Below are 24,167 nucleotides of genomic sequence, written 5' to 3'. Positions count from 1 at the left end.
AAGCCCAAATGAGGAAAGCATGTGAAATTGGCCACGCATGGACTCAAAACGACAATTGGTCCCCAATGAAAGAATAACTGAAAGTATAGTGTCTCTGAAATAATCAAATATTCAAATTTATACACTTTTGATGAATGTGTCAAATCACACTCTAAATTTAATGATCACTTGAAAATAGGAGTCAGATTAAATCCAGAGCTGAATAACAAATATAAATTCTAATAAATAGCAAAATTCTTTTCAGAAGCGCTAGAAAAGGCATACTTAACCTTCAACCATGCTGTTTTATCATTGGGCTAATAGATGGACTTCTACAAGTTCTAGATGAAACAAGAAAATTTACATTTAAAAGTGAATTCCCTGATTTACTTCATGATTCACTGGCATGTAATGCATCGTTCATGCATCTTGTACATTTTGGTATCTGCTTTTTTTTTTTTTTTGGCTAAAGCGAAATTACAGTTATTAGAGAGTCATTTTGGTTAACAATTTTTCTTTTGCCAGTCATCATCTATATACACATTACACAGGTCTTCCTCCCACTTATAGGCCACTGAGTTGATCAGTTCAGATATATTAGTATAGAAAATAATAAAATCTAGAAATTTAATGGACAGCATTTGTTGAAAACTTTCCAAACTATTAAGTGCTTATGTATCTGGTATTTGTTTTTGTTTTGACATAACATAGTACCGAATTTGCAGATATCCAAAGTAATGTTTAGGAGATCAAATTGTTTTTGTAATTGTTGGAAGGACATTACAGAGTCATTCTGGAACAAGTCAGATAGAATACAAATTCCTTTTATGTGCCATGTTATGAGGTGAACCTATGGCAGGATCAAAGTCCTGATTCAAATAAATTGGTTTTAACATAAATATAACTTCCCCTCTCCCCAAAAACCTTGAAATCTGTCACCAAACTTTAATTTGGTTAACAATTTTAAGCGCTATTAAACATCATACACAGAGGCATTGTGTTTTATTTCTGAACTGGAGGGCTGATTCACAGAGAGCTTATGTTGTGTTGCCAACTCCACTTGCTGTGAGTAACACTTATTAACACATTGTCTTTGTGCTTAAATGATACAGAATTAATCAAATAAGCAGGTGTAAATCATTTGTTTTTGTGGCAAGTGACATTCCCAAGATAAATTGAGTTAATGTTTATTATTGGTTAGTTCCTTTTTTATTTTTGTTGTTTGTTTTGTATTTTTTAAAGACCTGGCAATGCTATTGAGTGTACTTGGTGCACTACTGTAACAATCACCAGCGATCTAACCCTCATAGATAGCTATAGGACATTCACTTTCATTCGAACTACACCTATATGGACTACAAAACCTGTCATGCACCTCGCACACACCTGTTCCAGTTCTCTTTTGATTAAACACACCCATTCTTCACATAACATCTGCTATCAAAATGCACATCACTCCCTGTGATTTCTTAAAACAGATTTCTTATGCAAGAAAGAAACAAATATATTTAAAAAAAAATTTAGCACAGCCTGTGGATACCACATGGAATTTTTGGAAATGTAGTTGTCACTTCCTGAATTTTTCAGAATTTTTCGGACTTTTTCAGGACTTTAGTAGTAAAATGGGGTTGTCCATGATTTACTAAATTATGTGTCCACAGAACATGGTTAAGCATTAAAATATCAGTTAACAAAAGAATTTAGCTGCTGTCCGTATGAAGCCATTGTATTTTTAGGTAAAAAATTTTGACAAAAATGTCCTAAATGGCAGACAGAAAGCTGAGCAAAGATTTAAGTAGCTTAAAAAGATTATAATTCATTCTGAGATTCAAGGGCAGCGCTCTGACATGCTGTGTCATTGTGTGCTTTTGTGTCAACCCGAGTTGGAATCTCTACATGGTTCTTTCTGATCCAATGTGTGGCAAAGTCACAGAGTCAGTGACTGATTGTTCATTAACACTGCTGCTCTGGCTGATCCACATGCTATTGATTATGCTGGGGAGAAAATTTAAAGTGTGTAATCATTTTAAATAGATAAAGGATGAACCCAAAATATTTAGTAGCTTATGAACATTCCAGGCAAATGCTTGTTTATTGTCAAAATAATTCAAAGCAGGAAAGTAGGATGCTTGTTGGCATGGTCAGTGCTACTTCGTACTGTGGTACTCAGTGTTACTTGGTAGTCAATGTTATAAATTACAAACAGATTCAATGTTGAGAGTCCTATTCAACTAATGGCTTAAATTAACTAAAAACAACAACAAAACATTTTTTAAAATAATTGCAGTGGATACATATGGATCCCTTTTCACACTTCTGGGTTTCTCAGTAGCGAAAGGCCTCATAGTTGGGTTAACTAGAGCTTAGACAGAGAAGTTGAGAGAGAACTAGATTCATTAAGAACTTAGAGTGCAGTGAATGGGAAAGAACCACAAATATTTTTTTACAGTCCTGTTTGCTGAAATAATAAAAGACAAATGCTACGATGGTGTTATTTAAGACTTTCAGAAAAAGGAAAAAAAAAAAAACAGTGTGAGACTGATGACTACAACCAAAGGAGAGAATAATGTCAAATTTACCCTCAGCTCCATAGACGCTGCATAAGAAACACCAGACATAACCAGTCCAAACCATAACCAGTTTTTTTGTAATTTGATGCAATGATGATATAATACATTCATAAATGCATATAAATGTTTTTTTTTAAATCCCAGTTTTTTTTTCTAACGTTTTTTTAATTAAAATATTTAAAACTGTTAAATGACTGTTAAATGTGTCATAACATTCTTGTGAAAAGAGTCCTGCTATACAATACATATATTCCTATCCTTTTCAAGCTTTTGAGCCTGATTTTTAAAATTACATTCTACTTACAGTACGTGCATGACAGCATTCATATGTCCTGAAAATGTACTTATTTTATTTACTGTTCTTAGAAGCATGTCTGTGAAAAGTTTTTTCACTAGCAGCTTTTCAAGGTACATTCTCACATCTAGGCCTTCAATGGCTTCTACAATCATTCTCTAATCAACAGCTGTGCTTTATACAGAGCTTAACCAAGCTCACAGGAGTTTATAAGAGTTCACAGCTGCAACCTCTGCTCTCGCGCTCCCTGTGGTATTAACTGGACAAATTTAAATAATATCAAAACCATCTCACAATGTCAAATCTCACTTATTTAATGAAACCATGATAAGCGACCTGGCGTGCTCTCTGCACAACAGGATACCACTAATTGACTTTTATGAAACAAAATATGCTTTAGGAGTAAAAGTTGCTTGTTATATGGCAGTAATGTATTTGGTATAATACAATTGAAAAGACGATTTAAAGTAACTAAATTCATCTAAATTGCAAAACTAAACCTTGGGTTATTTCACTATTTAATTTATTTATTTTTTTCATTTTTCTAATCAACTAAAAAAGCAATAAACAAACTAACCAACTAACTCTTAATATCTGGAACACACACACACAAAAGCATTTTCTTAGTATTACAATACTTTTTTCTTTGCTGTTTAGTTCACCAAGATACAGTATTAAACATTTGTTTTGATTTAGGCCCTGTCAACAAGAACACGTATACCTGTATATTCAAAACTGCAGCTTTTTCTGTGTTCTTGTAGCTGTTTGTCCAGATTAAAATGCCCTGTCAGTTGACAGCAACTAAAACTTTTGGACACTCCTGCAAGAGTAAAGATTTTCTGAAACTCCAGTCTGAAGCAGAAGCTTTTGACTCATGATGTCAGCATGTATGTCATTTCGCCTTTTTTTCGACATCAGAATATTTGTTGCTATGTCCTTTTGCAGGTTTATGATCAGGCACTAAAGCTTTATTCTTAAAGTTATATCATCACATGTTGGTGCTGTTGACAGCACATAATAGCATGGTTTTACATTTCTATGTGGGTAGAGTTTTCTTTTTAATGATTGAGTGAAAATTTCCCTAAAATTCCCATGTACGTGTGGACATGGCCTTTGTCACCCTCAGGGCATCCGATATGCATTTGATGTTTTTCTTAAGCATAACATCAAAGACAATTTTAAGCTGAAATGAAATTCTGGTCTAAGATGACCAGTCCGTGGCAGAACTGTAACATTATTTACAACTTTATCACCATTAACCCAGAGCCTTGGCATTTTATAAACTATCAAAAACCATGATTTTTAAAGAGTTTCACTGAAGAAAAAAAGCCCTGCGTGAATTAAAATATAATTTTCTTTATTTTTTATGTTTTGGGTTGAACTATCCCACTAATGTTTACCTTTTTGAAGACCTCTGCCCTCAGCCTGTTGGTTTCAGTCACCAGCCGCTTCTTTTCTTCCTCCTTCTTCTTGGTCACCTCAGGGAGTTTGTTGTAAATCCTGCAAGCACAGACTGAGAATGATGGACACATAATGACATGAAAACAGCTTCTGTTGATGGCAAAAGAAAGAAATCCATCACTTTAGCCAAACATCACAAATAAATATCTTGATATAGGTGTGTCAATAGAAACTTTTATCCACTATATTTCATCTAATCTGGTGGCTGTCATTACAGCAGAAGGATAAGCAAACACTTCTTATCAGAAAGGGGTCATATTGTGTTCTTGAGCTGATAAACACTATGTGTGTGTGTGTGTATGTGTGTGATATTGCAAGAGTGTGTATGCAAAAACTCACCGTCTGGATCTCCATTGCATCTCCTTGCCTGAAATGGCTCTGTCCCTGGGTTTGAAAAGGTTATCTATAAAACACATTCAGCAGGAGAATAAAGGATGAAAGTGAAATGGAAAGGTCGTTAGAGAGCATAATATTTAACTGTTCATTTTAATTCTTCAATCTCAGTTTTTGTTTTTATTTTCAAAGAAAATCATGGTCAGTCTGAGACTTTACTGATAGCGAATCAAATTTTTCAATTAATGCTCTTATAAGCTTACTAAATTATTGTTGCAATTGCACATACAATAGATTTAGAATCAAAACATTTTTACAGTAACTTGTAGAAACACACTGGAGCCAATAGGGGGCATCAGTAAACTGCAGAAGCAACAGGATGTACTTGATGTACTTTTTAAGATTCATTGTTCATTCTCAACAGGGCCACAATGAAACATGCAGAGGTCTTTTGAGATCTTGATTGAATCTGTTTGCTTTATAAGCTTATCCATTCAAGATTAGTTCTGATTTTTCCCAAGTTCTAATGCACCAAATATTACACTGCAGTGTGTCTTTCTGTGATGGCATCAATATGCCTTGCTGCAGTGTGCCTGCCCTAAAACTTTGAAGATGATGACATTTATATCCACTGTTGGCACATTTTGCAAGCATTTGCTGCATTGACGCATTGTTAGTAATGTACTGGTCCTGCTGGATACCTGATTGAATGGCCTGCATTGCTGCAAGAATGGATCTGTACTGCAGCTCCTTCAACTGTGCATTGGATGCTAATGAAAACAGACACATCTTACCACTTAGTGGGTGTGGCTTTGTGCAGTTCCGCGTTCGATTAACAGTCTCAACGCCCATGATAAATTCAACAGTTTGTAAGCTCCGCCTCTCTCTGGCCCTCAGTTCCAAGCGTCGCACCCGATTCTGAGAGCGAGAGATGAAATCTGGCCGAAACAGCTCAAGGGCCTCCTACACACATTTGGATATGAACACAAGGTTTGTTCCATGGTAGAAATGCTGGAGTGTTTATTTAAGATTTACCACAACTGGGTGTTAGAAAGTAAACTTCAGTAAAACTTGATTCACTGAGGATTTGAGACAAATATTTTATTTGATTTTGAGTAGTATATATATATATATATATATATATATATATATATATATATATATATATATATATATATATATAAATATAAATATATATATATATATATATATATATATATATATATATATATATATATATATATATATATATATATATATATATATATATCATGTTCTCACCACAAACAAACCCATGTAGTGTTTTTTGAAATCTAGTGTACACTTTTTTGGTCCACTTATAGTGCGCACTAGAGTGTGATTGCTACATTCACACCTGCCCAAACGAACTGCACCAAAAGGAAAAATGAACTCTAGTGCAATTCAACCGTACTAAATAAGGCAGTTGTAAAAAACACCCTAACACTCAACATTAATCTATAAAAACACTAAAAATGTACTAACATTTAACTGAAATCTGCAGGTGACAATATCCATTTTATGCTGTAAATTAAAGTACTGAAATTCAGTTGTAGCATATAAAACAACAGTTTTTATGTTTAGTATTTGTAAACTACAAAATAGTATACCATTTTAATAGCATCCATAATTTAAATATAGATATAGGCTTATGAACATACAAGAAGTGACAATGCACTTTAGCATCTGCTTTGAAAATATATATAATTTAGAAAGCATATATGGTGAGTTCAGACTGCACAATTTTCAAAGTAGTCATGTCAAAGATGTTTTCACACTGCATGACTATCTGGAGTAGCATTCTGTCTGTGCTGTGTTTCCACTGCAGGATAGATCGGTGATGGGGGGTTTCACACTGCATAACTTTACAATAGGAAGAATCACCCACAACGTGGTCTTGGTCCACAAACTATGTCTCAAAACCAAACACATTCAAGAAGTGACATGGAAAGGTCAGGTAGTGTATCTTTTATTATTATTCATTCATTCATTTTCTTTTCGGTTTAGTCCCTTTAATAATCTAGAGTCGCCACAGTGGAATGAACTGCCAACTTATCCAGCATATGTTTTACTTAGAGGATGCCCTTCCAGCTGCAACCCATCACTGGGATCACTGGCAATATGCGGTTGTGGTATTGCTCAGATGCTGACACGGGTGCTCCTGCCAAATTACCACTAGTATTTTCCTTCATTCATTGGGTCCAAATAGACAGAAAATGAGTGCTTTTAACTTCTCCTCCAACCTCCCGCTGGCCTGCAGATACCCACACTAGTGAATGCTGTTCTATCATTGGCTGCAGGTAATTGCCAATGTTATTTTCAATCAGAACACTTTTCACACAGCATGAATTTGAATTGCCAACAGCTCCAGATATTTAGCATGCCAAATATCTCAAGGGTGTCAGCGACCTATGTACTCTTGTTAACAAGCACTATTTTGCCAGTAATTTCAGGCATTTGTCTGCAATTTCTCATAACCTATCTAAAATCATGCAGTCTGAACTCGGCATAAAAGCAAGTGAAGTGCCTAATGTTTAGTTTGAACATAAAAGGTGTGAAATATAACAGATATAAAAATATATTCTTGTTGAATTATAAATTCTTGCTTAATTTTGACTTTTTGGTTTTATAAACTATTGTTCAACTGAAATACATTGTGTCTTCTGTAAATTATGTCAGAAACTGATGACAATCGTTATTTTCTGCAAAAAAAAAAACTAAAAAACACACAAACAGCACTCATGCTAAAGTAAAAAATAATGAAACCTCTGTTACACTTACTTTGTACCATATAATTTCTATAGTAATCAAATGAGATGTGAAATCTTATCTGAACAAAACAACATTAGCAAAAAACAAATTAACTGAATTGGATTTTAAACCACATATAAGTGTAGACTAGTCTGACTTAAAAAAAAAAAAATTAGTCAGATTTGAGAATAATGTATGCTTTCCTTCTAAGCAATCCCTTAGGAAAAATCTGATGCAAGTCATACTTCCCTCAGTAAATCCATACCTTCAAGCTAAGCGACTGGGGTTTAGTGTTCTGCTGACCAGTTCTGGACCCACAGGTACAATTAGTTGAATGAGGAGAAGCTGGCCACTCAATAAGTCTTCTTACTTTCTCAGCAGAGAGGGAAACAGTTCTGACCTCATGGGGGACCCTTCGACACACCTGAGGGACTCCTGTACAGATAAACAATGATGTTTCCTTAATACCTTACAGCACACCTTTACAAACACTTACTATAAACACACTTACACATCAATGAGAACACATTCTAACACTGATTAATAGTATAAGACATGCAGGTCAGTATTACACGGCTGTATATGGTCTGTACACATTTCACTATTTTAAAACGTTGTGAAAAAGCACTGACGGCACCACATTCAGCTTCAGTAATGTGACATACCGTCAAGTGCATTTGAAAATTATGAGAGAAATAATGTGGCAGTTTTTTTTTCTAATGAGGACCTGGCTGAATCAATTTTGTTAAGCTTTGGTGTATTAATAGTGGTATGAGCAAGAATCAGCATTACCATTGCTCAGATTTACAGTATGTTTAAAAATGTGTTCAAACGCATACATTTCTGCCACATATGAATGCCACATCAATAGTGGATTGAGAACATACATTTGTGCCACATTTGAATGCCACATCAATAGTGGATTGAGAACACGTGTCCTATTTAAAACACCCACAACCCATTAAAAACAAATTGTAACAAATAAATAAAAATACAAATAATGGCACGATGCAGTCAAATTTATGAAAGTGGGGTGTTTCTCATATATGACTACAGTACTGATAATAAAGAATAGTCCTTTCTTTGCTGACAAAACTTTGACAATGTGACCTGAAGTTTTACTCAAAAGTTTGGGCACCCCTTTGTGAATGTGTAGTAATGTGGTCTTTCTTTATAACAGACGATTGCAGCAATATGCCATTTAGATTGTAGAGAAATATAGATAATGTCATGTTTTTAGACAGAAATTAGTCATGTAGAAGTATTGCGATGTGTGAAATTAAATTGAAACTGAATAGTAGGCTGTGCAAAAGTTTGGACACCTTGTCTTTTGTGTGGATGTCAATACCTGTAGTAACTTAACTCTAATTGATTAAAACACAAAATTTATTTGTGTGACTCTGTGAACCTTAACTATCCTAACACAGATGCAAGCGATCATTAAAAAAGATATTTAAGATAGTTGTGTTTCTCCTTATTGTAACCCTAAAAGTAGCAACATGGGAACCTCAAAAGAACTTCCTAATGACCTAAAAACCAGAATAAGTCACCAACATGAATTATGAAAAGGATACATAAAGCTGTCAAAGAGGTTAAAAGACTCTATCTCCACAGTCAGAAAGAAATATAGTAAGAAAATGGAAGGCCACAGAAACAGTTCTGCACAGTAAAATCCGCTGTGTTAAATAAGCTGTGCTAATCTGCATTTACTCATCATGAGTTAATTTTACAAGAAACAGTGAAAGACACCCCCTTGTGTTGGTGAAAATTAACAGAGTTGTATTCTACGTCGTTAACTTTGCTTTGTTAAGCTCCGCCCCACAATCTACCCTTTGCAGAGAACTTGTTGGAGATTCGTCGTCGCCATTTTCTGCTCCCTCGTGCGTATAGGTAAGCTCTCTTGTTTAACGTCTTAAAACATCATTTTATCTATTTATGTGAGTAAATGAGCTAATATTACGACATGTGGTGTACTTTGATGCGTTTTGTTTGTTAAAACATTGAATATGAGTCACTTTGTGACCATGTCATTTGATCGATTTCATCACAGTTTGGTAACGTCAAAGATAAAGCTTAAACGATGCCAATGATCTTACTTAAATCTTTTTTGTGCGATTTTATTAATCTTACTTTTATATCCATTTAGTTTTGAACTGTGAACTCTGAAGAAGACAGTAGTCTACATTTAGCCGAGAAGTTTTATTTTCAAGGGCAACTCTGCGATGCTCCAGGTAAGTCAGTATTTTGTTGTTTTAACATGTACGTTATTAAGATGGTACAGAGAACAGTTATACGATATAAACATATGTAGTGTTAAATTAACTGTCTCTTTATGGCTGTCGAGCTCACTGCTGGTTAAATATTTTCAGTTACATTTTAAATGACTCCCTAATTATTGTTAATTAATCAGTGAAATAATGTCAATTAATGTTAATTATTCAGTGAATTTGAATTTTGATATTCCAGGATCAACATCTGTAAATTAGAATTTTGATGGTACAGGATCAACATCCCTGAATTTTAATCTTGATAGTCCAGGATCAACATCTGTATATTTTAATTTTGATGGTCCAGGATCAACATCAGTGAATTTGAGTCTTGATTGTCCAGGATCAACATCAGTAATTTTTTATCTTGATGATCCAATATCAACATCAGTGATATTGAATCTTGATGGTCCAGGATCAACATCTGTACATTAGAATCTTTATGGTCCAGTATCAACATCAGTAAATTTTAATCTTGATGGTCCAGGACCAACATCAGTGAATTTGAATCTTGATGGTCCAGGATCAACATCAATGAATTTTATTCTTGATGGTCCAGGATCAACATCAGTGAATTTTTATCTTGATTGTCCAGGAAAAACATCACTGATTATGAAACTTGATGGTCCAGAATCAATATCTGTATATTTTAATTTTGATTGTTCAGGATCAACATCAAAGAATCTGAATCTTGATGGTCCAGGATCAACATAACTGAATTTGAGACTTGATTGTCCAGGATCAACATCTGTAAATTAGAATCTTGATGGTCCAGGATCAACATCAGTGAATTTTAATCTTGATGGTCCAGGATCAACATCTGTATATTTTAATTTTGATGGTTCTGGATTAACATGAAGGAATTTTACTCTTGATTGTCCAGGATCAACATCACTAAATTTTAAATTTTAATGTTCCAGGATCAACATCAGTTAATTTGAATCTTGATGGTGCAGAATCAACAATAACGAATTTGAAATTTGGTAGTGCAGAATCAACAATAATGAATTTAAAACTTGATGGTCCAGGATCAACATCAGTAAATTTTAACCTTGATGGTCCACGATCAACATCACTAAATTTGAATCATGATGGTCCTGGATCAACATCACTGATTTTTTATCTTGATGGTCCAGGATCAAAATCAGTGAACTTTACTCTTGATGGTCCAAGATCAACATCACTGAATTTTAATCTTGATGGTCCTGGATCAACATCACTGAATTTTATTCTTGATAGTCCAGGATCAACATCAGTGAATTTTAATCTTGATGGTCCAGGATCAACATCACTGAATTTTAATCTTGATGGTCCAGGATCAACATCAGTGAACATTATTTTGATGGTCCTGGATCAACATCAGTGAATTTTAATTTTGATGGTCCTGGATCAACATCCCTGAATTTTAATCTTGATGGTCCAGGATCAACATCACTGAATTTTAATCTTGATGGTCCAGGATCAACATCAGTGAACTTTTATCTTGATGGTCCAGGATCAACATCCCTGAATTTTAATCTTGATGGTGCAGGATCAACATCACTGAACTTTTATCTTGATGGTCCAGGATCAACATCACTGAATTTTAATCTTGATGGTCCAGGATCAACATCACTGAATTTTAATCTTGATGGTAATGGATCAACATCCCTGAATTTTATTCGTGATGGTCGAGGATCGGTTTTAGTGAATTTTAATCTTGATGGTCCAGGATCAACATCAGTGAATTTTAATCTTGATGGTCCAGGATCAACATCACTGAATTTTAATCTTGATGGTCCAGGATCAACATCACTGAATTTTAATCTTGATGGTCCAGGATCAACATCACTGAATTTTAATCTTGATGGTCCAGGATCAATATCTGTATATCTTAATTTGGATGGTCCTGGATCAACATCAATGATTTTTAATCTGAATGGTCCAGGATCAACATCACGGAATTTTAATCTTGATAGTCCTGGATCAACATCCCTGAATTTTAATCTTGATGGTCCAGGATCAACATCTGTATATTTTAATTTTGATGTTCCAGGATCAACATTAGTGAATTTTTATCTTGATGGTCCAGGATCAACATCACTGATTATGAAATTTGATTGTCCAGGATCAACATCAGTGAATTTTTATCTTGATGGTCCAGGATCAACATCACTGAATTTAAATTTTGATGGTCCAGGATCAACATCACTGAACTTTAATCTTGATGGTCCAGGATCAACATCACTGAATTTTATTCTTGATGGTCCAGGATCAACATCAGTGAACTTTTATCTTGATGGTCCAGGATCAACATCACTGATCTTTAATCTTGATGGTCCAGGATCAACATCACTGAATTTTAATCTTGATGGTCCTGGATCAACATCCTGAATTTTATTCATGATGGTCGAGGATCGGTTTCAGTGAATTTTAATCTTGATGGTCCAGGATCAACATCCCTCAATTTTATTCTTGATAGTCCAGGATCAACATCAGTGAATTTTAATCTTGATGGTCCAGGATCAACATCACTGAATTTTAATCTTGATGGTCCAGGATCAACATCAGTGAACATTAATTTTGATGGTCCTGGATCAACATCAGTGAATTTTAATTTTGATGGTCCTGGATCAACATCCCTGAATTTTAATCTTGATGGTCCAGGATCAACATCACTGAATTTTAATCTTGATGGTCCAGGATCAACATCAGTGAACTTTTATCTTGATGGTCCAGGATCAACATCCCTGAATTTTAATCTTGATGGTGCAGGATCAACATCACTGAACTTTTATCTTGATGGTCCAGGATCAACATCACTGAATTTTAATCTTGATGGTCCAGGATCAACATCACTGAATTTTAATCTTGATGGTAATGGATCAACATCCCTGAATTTTATTCGTGATGGTCGAGGATCGGTTTTAGTGAATTTTAATCTTGATGGTCCAGGATCAACATCAGTGAATTTTAATCTTGATGGTCCAGGATCAACATCACTGAATTTTAATCTTGATGGTCCAGGATCAACATCACTGAATTTTAATCTTGATGGTCCAGGATCAACATCACTGAATTTTAATCTTGATGGTCCAGGATCAATATCTGTATATCTTAATTTGGATGGTCCTGGATCAACATCAATGATTTTTAATCTGAATGGTCCAGGATCAACATCACGGAATTTTAATCTTGATAGTCCTGGATCAACATCCCTGAATTTTAATCTTGATGGTCCAGGATCAACATCTGTATATTTTAATTTTGATGTTCCAGGATCAACATTAGTGAATTTTTATCTTGATGGTCCAGGATCAACATCACTGATTATGAAATTTGATTGTCCAGGATCAACATCAGTGAATTTTTATCTTGATGGTCCAGGATCAACATCACTGAATTTAAATTTTGATGGTCCAGGATCAACATCACTGAATTTTAATCTTGATTGTCCAGGATCAACATTTGTATATTTTAATTTGGTTGGTCCAGGATCAACATCAGTGAATCTGAATCTTGATTGTCCAGGATCAACATCACTGAATTTTAATCTTGATGGTCCAGGATCAACATCAGTGAATTTGAATCTTGATGGTCGTGGATCAACATCCCTGAATTTTAATCTTGATGGTCCAGGATCAACATCAGTGAACTTTTATCTTGATGGTCCAGGATCAACATCTCTATATTTTAATTTTGATCATCCAGGATCAACATCACTGAATTTTAATCTTGATGGTCCAGGATCAACATCAGTGAATTTTTATCTTGATGGTCCAGGATCAACAACAGTGAATTTTAATCTTGATGGTCCAGGATCAACATCAGTGAATTTTAATCTTGATGGTCCAGGATCAACATCACTGAATTTTAATTTTGATGGTCCAGGATCAACATTAGTGAATTTTAATCTTGATGGTCCAGGATCAACATCAGTGAATTTGAATGTTGATGGTCCAGGATCAACATCAGTGAATCTGAATCTTGATGGTCCAGGATCAACATCACTGAATTTTTATCTTAATGGTCCTGGATCAACATCTGTATATTTTTATTTTCGGTGGTCCAGGATCAACATCAGCGAATTTTAATTTTGATGGTCCAGTATCAACATCAGTGAATCTGAATCTTGATTGTCCAGGATCAACATCACTGAATTTTAATCTTGATGGTCCTGGATCAACATCCGTGAACTTTTATCTTGATGGTCCAGGATCAACATCACTAAATTTTAATCTTGATGGTCCAGGATCAACAACAGTGAATTTGAATCTTGATGGTCGAGGATCAACATCCCTGAATTTTATTCGTGATGGTAAAAGATCGACTTCAGTGAATTTTAATCTTGATAGTCCAGGACCAACATCAGTGAACTTTTATCTTGATGGTCCAGGATCAACATCAGTGAATTTGAATCTTGATGGTCCAGGATCAACATCAGTGAATTTGAATCTTGATGGTCCAGGATCAACATCAGTGAATTTGAATCTTGATGGTCCAGGATCAACATCACTGAATTTCAATCTTGATGGTCCATGATCAACATCAGTGAACTTTAATCTTGATGGTCCAGGATCAACATCAGTGAATTTTAATCTTGATGGTCCAGGATCAACATCACTGAATTTGAATCTTGATGGTTCTGGATCAACATCCCTGAATTTTATTCTTGATGGTCCAGGATCAACATCACTGAATTTTAATCTTGATGGTCCATGATCAACATCAGTGAACTTTAATCTTGATGGTCCAGGATCAACATCACTGAATTTTAATCTTGATGGTCCAGGATCAACATCATTGAATTTTAATCTTGATGGTCCAGGATCAACATCACTGAATTTTAATTTTGATGGTCCAGGATCAACATCACTGAATTTTAATCTTGATGGTCCAGGATCAACATCACTGAATTTTAGTTTTGATGGTCGAGGATCAACATTAGTGAATTTTAATCTTGATGGTCCAGGATCAACATCAGTGAATTTGAATCTTGATGGTTGAGGATCAACATCAGTGAATCTGAATCTTGATGGTCCAGGATCAACATCACTGAATTTTTATCTTGATGGTCCAGGATCAACATTACTGAATTTTAATCTTGATGGTCCAGGATCAACAACAGTGAATTTTAATCTTGATGGTCCAGGATCAACATCAGTGAATCTGAATCTTGATGGTCCAGGATCAACATTAGTGAATTTTAATCTTGATGGTCCAGGATCAACATCAGTGAATTTGAATCTTGATGGTCCAGTATCAACATTAGTGAATCTGAATCTTGATGGTTCTGGATCAACATCCCTGAATTTTATTCTTGATGGTCCAGGATCAACATCACTGAATTTTAATCTTGATGGTCCATGATCAACATCAGTGAACTTTAATCTTGATGGTCCAGGATCAACATCACTGAATTTTAATCTTGATGGTCCAGGATCAACATCATTGAATTTTAATCTTGATGGTCCAGGATCAACATCACTGAATTTTAATTTTGATGGTCCAGGATCAACATCACTGAATTTTAATCTTGATGGTCCAGGATCAACATCACTGAATTTTAGTTTTGATGGTCGAGGATCAACATTAGTGAATTTTAATCTTGATGGTCCAGGATCAACATCAGTGAATTTGAATCTTGATGGTTGAGGATCAACATCAGTGAATCTGAATCTTGATGGTCCAGGATCAACATCACTGAATTTTTATCTTGATGGTCCAGGATCAACATTACTGATTTTTAATCTTGATGGTCCAGGATCAACAACAGTGAATTTTAATCTTGATGGTCCAGGATCAACATCAGTGAATCTGAATCTTGATGGTCCAGGATCAACATTAGTGAATTTTAATCTTGATGGTCCAGGATCAACATCAGTGAATTTGAATCTTGATGGTCCAGTATCAACATTAGTGAATCTGAATCTTGATTGTCCAGGATCAACATCACTGAATTTTAATCTTGATGGTCCTGGATTAACATCAGTGAATTTTAATCTTGATGGTCCAGGATCAACATCACTGAATTTTAATTTTGATGGTCCAGGATCAACATCAGTGAATCTGAATCTTGATGGTCCAGGATCAACATCACTGAATTTTTATCTTGATGGTCCAGGATCAACATTACTGAATTTTAATCTTGATGGTCCAGGATCAACATCAGTGAATTTTAATCTTGATGGTCCAGGATTAACATCACTGAATTTTAATTTTGATAGTCCAGGATCAACATCAGTAAAATTGAATCTTGATGGTCCAGGATCAACATCAGTGAATCTGAATCTTGATGGTCCAGGATCAACATTACTGAATTTTAATCTTGATGGTCCAGGATCAACATCAGTGAATTTTAATCTTGATGGTCCAGGATAAACATCACTGAATTTTAATTTTGATGGTCCAGGATCAACATCAGTAAATTTGAATCTTGATGGTCCAAGATCAACATCAGTGAATCTGAATCTTGATGGTCCAGGATCAACATCAATGAATTTTTATTTTGATGGTCCAGGATCAACATTAGTGAATTTTAATCTTGATGGTCCAGGATCAACATCAGTGAATTTGAATCTTGATGGTCCAGTATCAACATTAGTGAATCTGAATCTTGATTGTCCAGGATCAACATCACTGAATTTTAATCTTGATGGTCCTGGATCAACATCAGTGAATTTTAATCTTGATGGTCCTGGATCAACATCAGTGAATTTGAATCTTGATGGTCCAGGATCAACATCAGTGAATCTGAATCCTGATGGTCCAGGATCAACATCACTGAATTTTTATCTTGATGGTCCAGGATCAACATCACTGAATTTTAATTTTGATGGTCTAGGATCAACATCAGTAAATTTGAATCTTGATGGTCCAGGATCAACATCACTGAAATTTAATCTTGATGGTCCAGGATCAACATCACTGAATTTTTATCTTGATGGTCCAGGATCAACATCCCTGAATTTTAATCTTGATGGTCCAGGATCAACATCACTGAATTTCAATCTTGATGGTCCAGGATCAACATCAGTGAATTTTAATCTTGATGGTCCAGGATCAACATCACTGAATTTTAATCTTGATGGTCCAGGATCAACATCACTTATCTTTAATCTTGATGATCCAGGATCAACATCAGTGAATCTGAATCTTGATGGTCCAGGATCAACATCCCTGAATTTTAATCTTGATGGTCCAGGATCAACATCCCTGAATTTCAATCTTGAAGGTCAATGATCAACATCAGTGAACTTTAATCTTGATGGTCCAGGATCAATATCAATGAATTTGAATCTTGATGGTCCAGGATCAACATAAGTGAATCTGAATCTTGATGGTCCAGGATCAACATCACTGAATTTTAATTTAGATGGTCCAGTATCAACATCAGTGAATCTGAATCTTGATTGTCCAGGATCAACATCACTGAATTTTAATCTTGATGGTCCTGGATCAACATCCGTAAACTTTTATCTTGATGGTCCAGGATCAACATCACTAAATTTTAATCTTGATGGTCCAGGATAAACATCAGTGAAATTTAATCTTGATGGTCCAGGATCAACATCACTGAATTTTAATCTTGATGGTCCAGGATCAACATCAGTAAATCTGAATCTTGATGGTCCAGGATCAACATCACTGAATTTTTATCTTGATGGTCCAGGATCAACATTACTGAATTTTAATCTTGATGGCCCAGGATCAACAACAGTGAATTTTAATCTTGATGGTCCAGGATCAACATCACTGAATTTTAATTTTGATGGTCCAGTATCAACATCAGTGAATCTGAATCTTGATTGTCCAGGATCAACATTACTGAACTTTAATCTTGATGGTCCTGGATCAACATCCGTAAACTTTTATCTTGATGGTCCAGGATCAACATCACTAAATTTTAATCTTAATGGTCCAGGATCAACATCAGTAAAATTTAATCTTGATGGTCCATAATCAACATCACTGAATTTTAATTTTGATGGTCCAGGATCAACATCACTGAATTTTAATTTTGATGGTCCAGGATAAACATCAGTGAATCTGAATCTTGATGGTCCAGGATCAACATCACTGAATTTTTATCTTGATGGTCCAGGATCAACATTACTGAATTTTAATCTTGATGGTCCAGGATCAACATCAGTGAATTTTAATTTTGATGGTCCAGGATAAACATCAGTGAATCTGAATCTTGATGGTCCAGGATCAACATTACTGAATTTTAATCTTGATGGTCCAGGATCAACATCAGTAAATTTGAATCTTGATGGTCCAGGATCAACATCAGTGAATCTGAATCTTGATGGTCCAGGATCAACATCACTGAATTTTTATCTTGATGGTATAGGATCAACATTACTGAATTTTAATCTTGATGGTCCAGGATTAACATCACTGAATTTTAATTTTGATAGTCCAGGATCAACATCAGTAAAATTGAATCTTGATGGTCCAGGATCAACATCAGTGAATCTGAATCTTGATGGTCCAGGATCAACATTACTGAATTTTAATCTTGATGGTCCAGGATCAACATCAGTGAATTTTAATCTTGATGGTCCAGGATAAACATCACTGAATTTTAATTTTGATGGTCCAGGATCAACATCAGTAAATTTGAATCTTGATGGTCCAAGATCAACATCAGTGAATCTGAATCTTGATGGTCCAGGATCAACATCAATGAATTTTTATTTTGATGGTCCAGGATCAACATTAGTGAATTTTAATCTTGATGGTCCAGGATCAACATCAGTGAATTTGAATCTTGATGGTCCAGTATCAACATTAGTGAATCTGAATCTTGATTGTCCAGGATCAACATCACTGAATTTTAATCTTGATGGTCCTGGATCAACATCAGTAAATTTTAATCTTGATGGTCCTGGATCAACAACAGTGAATTTGAATCTTGATGGTCCAGGATCAACATCAGTGAATCTGAATCCTGATGGTCCAGGATCAACATCACTGAATTTTTATCTTGATGGTCCAGGATCAACATCACTGAATTTTAATTTTGATGGTCTAGGATCAACATCAGTAAATTTGAATCTTGATGGTCCAGGATCAACATCAGTGAATTTTAATCTTGATGGTCCAGGATCAACATCACTGAAATTTAATCTTGATGGTCCAGGATCAACATCACTGAATTTTTATCTTGATGGTCCAGGATCAACATCCCTGAATTTTAATCTTGATGGTCCAGGATCAACATCACTGAATTTCAATCTTGATGGTCCAGGATCAACATCAGTGAACCTTTATCTTGATGGTCCAGGATCAACATCACTGAATTTTAATCTTGATGGTCCAGGATCAACATCACTTATCTTTAATCTTGATGATCCAGGATCAACATCAGTGAATCTGAATCTTGATGGTCCAGGATCAACATCCCTGAATTTTAATCTTGATGGTCCAGGATCAACATCACTGAATTTCAATCTTGAAGGTCAATGATCAACATCAGTGAACTTTAATCTTGATGGTCCAGGATCAACATCAGTGAATTTGAATCTTGATGGTCCAGGATCAACATAAGTGAATCTGAATCTTGATGGTCCAGGATCAACATCACTGAATTTAATTTAGATGGTCCAGTATCAACATCAGTGAATCTGAATCTTGATTGTCCAGGATCAACATCACTGAATTTTAATCTTGATGGTCCTGGATCAACATCCGTAAACTTTTATCTTGATGGTCCAGGATCAACATCACTAAATTTTAATCTTGATGGTCCAGGATAAACATCAGTGAAATTTAATCTTGATGGTCCAGGATCAACATCACTGAATTTTAATCTTGATGGTCCAGGATCAACATCAGTAAATCTGAATCTTGATGGTCCAGGATCAACATCACTGAATTTTTATCTTGATGGTCCAGGATCAACATTACTGAATTTTAATCTTGATGGCCCAGGATCAACAACAGTGAATTTTAATCTTGATGGTCCAGGATCAACATCACTGAATTTTAATTTTGATGGTCCAGTATCAACATCAGTGAATCTGAATCTTGATTGTCCAGGATCAACATTACTGAACTTTAATCTTGATGGTCCTGGATCAACATCCGTAAACTTTTATCTTGATGGTCCAGGATCAACATCACTAAATTTTAATCTTAATGGTCCAGGATCAACATCAGTAAAATTTAATCTTGATGGTCCATAATCAACATCACTGAATTTTAATTTTGATGGTCCAGGATCAACATCACTGAATTTTAATTTTGATGGTCCAGGATAAACATCAGTGAATTTTTATCTTGATGGTATAGGATCAACATTACTGAATTTTAATTTTGATGGTCCAGGATAAACATCAGTAAATTTGAATCTTGATGGTCCAGGATCAACATCAGTGAATCTGAATCTTGATGGTCCAGGATCAACATCACTGAATTTTTATCTTGATGGTCCAGGATCAACATCACTGAATTTTAATTTTGATGGTCCAGGATAAACATCAGTAAATTTGAATCTTGATGGTCCAGGATCAACATCAGTGAATCTGAATCTTGATGGTCCAGGATCAACATCACTGAATTTTTATCTTGATGGTATAGGATCAACATTACTGAATTTTAATCTTGATGGTCCAGGATCAACATCACTGAAATTTAATCTTGATGGTCCAGGATCAACATCACTGAATTTTTATCTTGATGGTCCAGGATCAACATCCCTGAATTTTAATCTTGATGGTCCAGGATCAACATCACTGAATTTCAATCTTGATGGTCCAGGATCAACATCAGTGAACCTTTATCTTGATGGTCCAGGATCAACATCACTGAATTTTAATCTTGATAGTCCAGGATCAACATCAGTTAACCTTTATCTTGATGGTCCAGGATCAACATCAGTGAATTTTTATCTTGATGGTCCAGGATCAACAACAGTGAATTTTAATCTTGATGGTCCAGGATCAACATCAGTGAATTTTAATCTTGATGGTCCAGGATCAACATCACTGAATTTTAATTTTGATGGTCCAGGATCAACATTAGTGAATTTTAATCTTGATGGTCCAGGATCAACATCAGTGAATTTGAATCTTGATGGTCCAGGATCAACATCAGTGAATCTGAATCTTGTCTTGATGGTCCAGGATCAACATCACTGAATTTTTATCTTAATGGTCCTGGATCAACATCTGTATATTTTTATTTTCGGTGGTCCAGGATCAACATCAGCGAATTTTAATTTTGATGGTCCAGTATCAACATCAGTGAATCTGAATCTTGATTGTCCAGGATCAACATCACTGAATTTTAATCTTGATGGTCCTGGATCAACATCCGTGAACTTTTATCTTGATGGTCCAGGATCAACATCACTAAATTTTAATCTTGATGGTCCAGGATCAACAACAGTGAATTTGAATCTTGATGGTCGAGGATCAACATCCCTGAATTTTATTCGTGATGGTAAAAGATCGACTTCAGTGAATTTTAATCTTGATAGTCCAGGACCAACATCAGTGAACTTTTATCTTGATGGTCCAGGATCAACATCAGTGAATTTGAATCTTGATGGTCCAGGATCAACATCAGTGAATTTGAATCTTGATGGTCCAGGATCAACATCAGTGAATTTGAATCTTGATGGTCCAGGATCAACATCAGTGAATTTGAATCTTGATGGTCCTGGATCAACATCCCTGAATTTTAATCTTGATGGTCCAGGATCAACATCCCTGAAATTTAATCTTGATGGTCCAGGATCAACATCAGTGAATTTTAATCTTGATGGTCCAGGATCAACATCACTGAATTTGAATCTTGATGGTTCTGGATCAACATCCCTGAATTTTATTCTTGATGGTCCAGGATCAACATCACTGAATTTTAATCTTGATGGTCCATGATCAACATCAGTGAACTTTAATCTTGATGGTCCAGGATCAACATCACTGAATTTTAATCTTGATGGTCCAGGATCAACATCATTGAATTTTAATCTTGATGGTCCAGGATCAACATCACTGAATTTTAATTTTGATGGTCCAGGATCAACATCACTGAATTTTAATCTTGATGGTCCAGGATCAACATCACTGAATTTTAGTTTTGATGGTCGAGGATCAACATTAGTGAATTTTAATCTTGATGGTCCAGGATCAACATCAGTGAATTTGAATCTTGATGGTTGAGGATCAACATCAGTGAATCTGAATCTTGATGGTCCAGGATCAACATCACTGAATTTTTATCTTGATGGTCCAGGATCAACATTACTGAATTTTAATCTTGATGGTCCAGGATCAACAACAGTGAATTTTAATCTTGATGGTCCAGGATCAACATCAGTGAATCTGAATCTTGATGGTCCAGGATCAACATTAGTGAATTTTAATCTTGATGGTCCAGGATCAACATCAGTGAATTTGAATCTTGATGGTCCAGTATCAACATTAGTGAATCTGAATCTTGATTGTCCAGGATCAACATCACTGAATTTTAATCTTGATGGTCCTGGATTAACATCAGTGAATTTTAATTTTGATGGTCCAGGATTAACATCAGTGAATCTGAATCTTGATGGTCCAGGATCAACATCACTGAATTTTTATCTTGATGGTCCAGGATCAACATTACTGAATTTTAATCTTGATGGTCCAGGATCAACATCAGTGAATTTTAATCTTGATGGTCCAGGATTAACATCACTGAATTTTAATTTTGATAGTCCAGGATCAACATCAGTAAAATTGAATCTTGATGGTCCAGGATCAACATCAGTGAATCTGAATCTTGATGGTCCAGGATCAACATTACTGAATTTTAATCTTGATGGTCCAGGATCAACATCAGTGAATTTTAATCTTGATGGTCCAGGATAAACATCACTGAATTTTAATTTTGATGGTCCAGGATCAACATCAGTAAATTTGAATCTTGATGGTCCAAGATCAACATCAGTGAATCTGAATCTTGATGGTCCAGGATCAACATCAATGAATTTTTATTTTGATGGTCCAGGATCAACATTAGTGAATTTTAATCTTGATGGTCCAGGATCAACATCAGTGAATTTGAATCTTGATGGTCCAGTATCAACATTAGTGAATCTGAATCTTGATTGTCCAGGATCAACATCACTGAATTTTAATCTTGATGGTCCTGGATCAACATCAGTGAATTTTAATCTTGATGGTCCTGGATCAACATCAGTGAATTTGAATCTTGATGGTCCAGGATCAACATCAGTGAATCTGAATCCTGATGGTCCAGGATCAACATCACTGAATTTTTATCTTGATGGTCCAGGATCAACATCACTGAATTTTAATTTTGATGGTCTAGGATCAACATCAGTAAATTTGAATCTTGATGGTCCAGGATCAACATCAGTGAATTTTAATCTTGATGGTCCAGGATCAACATCACTGAAATTTAATCTTGATGGTCCAGGATCAACATCACTGAATTTTTATCTTGATGGTCCAGGATCAACATCCCTGAATTTTAATCTTGATGGTCCAGGATCAACATCACTGAATTTCAATCTTGATGGTCCAGGATCAACATCAGTGAACCTTTATCTTGATGGTCCAGGATCAACATCACTGAATTTTAATCTTGATGGTCCAGGATCAACATCACTTATCTTTAATCTTGATGATCCAGGATCAACATCAGTGAATCTGAATCTTGATGGTCCAGGATCAACATCCCTGAATTTTAATCTTGATGGTCCAGGATCAACATCACTGAATTTCAATCTTGAAGGTCAATGATCAACATCAGTGAACTTTAATCTTGATGGTCCAGGATCAACATCAGTGAATTTGAATCTTGATGGTCCAGGATCAACATAAGTGAATCTGAATCTTGATGGTCCAGGATCAACATCACTGAATTTTAATTTAGATGGTCCAGTATCAACATCAGTGAATCTGAATCTTGATTGTCCAGGATCAACATCACTGAATTTTAATCTTGATGGTCCTGGATCAACATCCGTAAACTTTTATCTTGATGGTCCAGGATCAACATCACTAAATTTTAATCTTGATGGTCCAGGATAAACATCAGTGAAATTTAATCTTGATGGTCCAGGATCAACATCACTGAATTTTAATCTTGATGGTCCAGGATCAACATCAGTAAATCTGAATCTTGATGGTCCAGGATCAACATCACTGAATTTTTATCTTGATGGTCCAGGATCAACATTACTGAATTTTAATCTTGATGGCCCAGGATCAACAACAGTGAATTTTAATCTTGATGGTCCAGGATCAACATCACTGAATTTTAATTTTGATGGTCCAGTATCAACATCAGTGAATCTGAATCTTGATTGTCCAGGATCAACATTACTGAACTTTAATCTTGATGGTCCTGGATCAACATCCGTAAACTTTTATCTTGATGGTCCAGGATCAACATCACTAAATTTTAATCTTAATGGTCCAGGATCAACATCAGTAAAATTTAATCTTGATGGTCCATAATCAACATCACTGAATTTTAATTTTGATGGTC

General features: G+C 35.2%; 1 protein-coding gene across 6 annotated transcripts in view; it reads right to left on the bottom strand.

Annotated features, from left to right (window-relative positions):
* The window catches only part of LOC141378611 (uncharacterized), a 167,170-nt gene that overhangs the window by 9,400 nt on the left and 133,603 nt on the right, over positions 1–24,167 (bottom strand). For all 6 annotated transcript variants that reach the window (XM_073928641.1, XM_073928643.1, XM_073928646.1 and 3 more), the window contains 4 exons: positions 7,673–7,842; positions 5,433–5,601; positions 4,645–4,708; positions 4,245–4,344 (listed from right to left, as the gene is read on the bottom strand). In XM_073928641.1, coding sequence (XP_073784742.1) covers positions 4,245–4,344; positions 4,645–4,708; positions 5,433–5,601; positions 7,673–7,842 — 503 coding nt within the window. The remainder of the gene's footprint in view (positions 1–4,244; positions 4,345–4,644; positions 4,709–5,432; positions 5,602–7,672; positions 7,843–24,167) is intronic.

The sequence above is a fragment of the Danio rerio genome, chromosome 17 (genome assembly GCF_049306965.1).
Source record: "Danio rerio strain Tuebingen ecotype United States chromosome 17, GRCz12tu, whole genome shotgun sequence".
NCBI lineage: Eukaryota > Metazoa > Chordata > Actinopteri > Cypriniformes > Danionidae > Danio > Danio rerio.
This window is presented reverse-complemented; position numbering and strand designations above follow the sequence as displayed.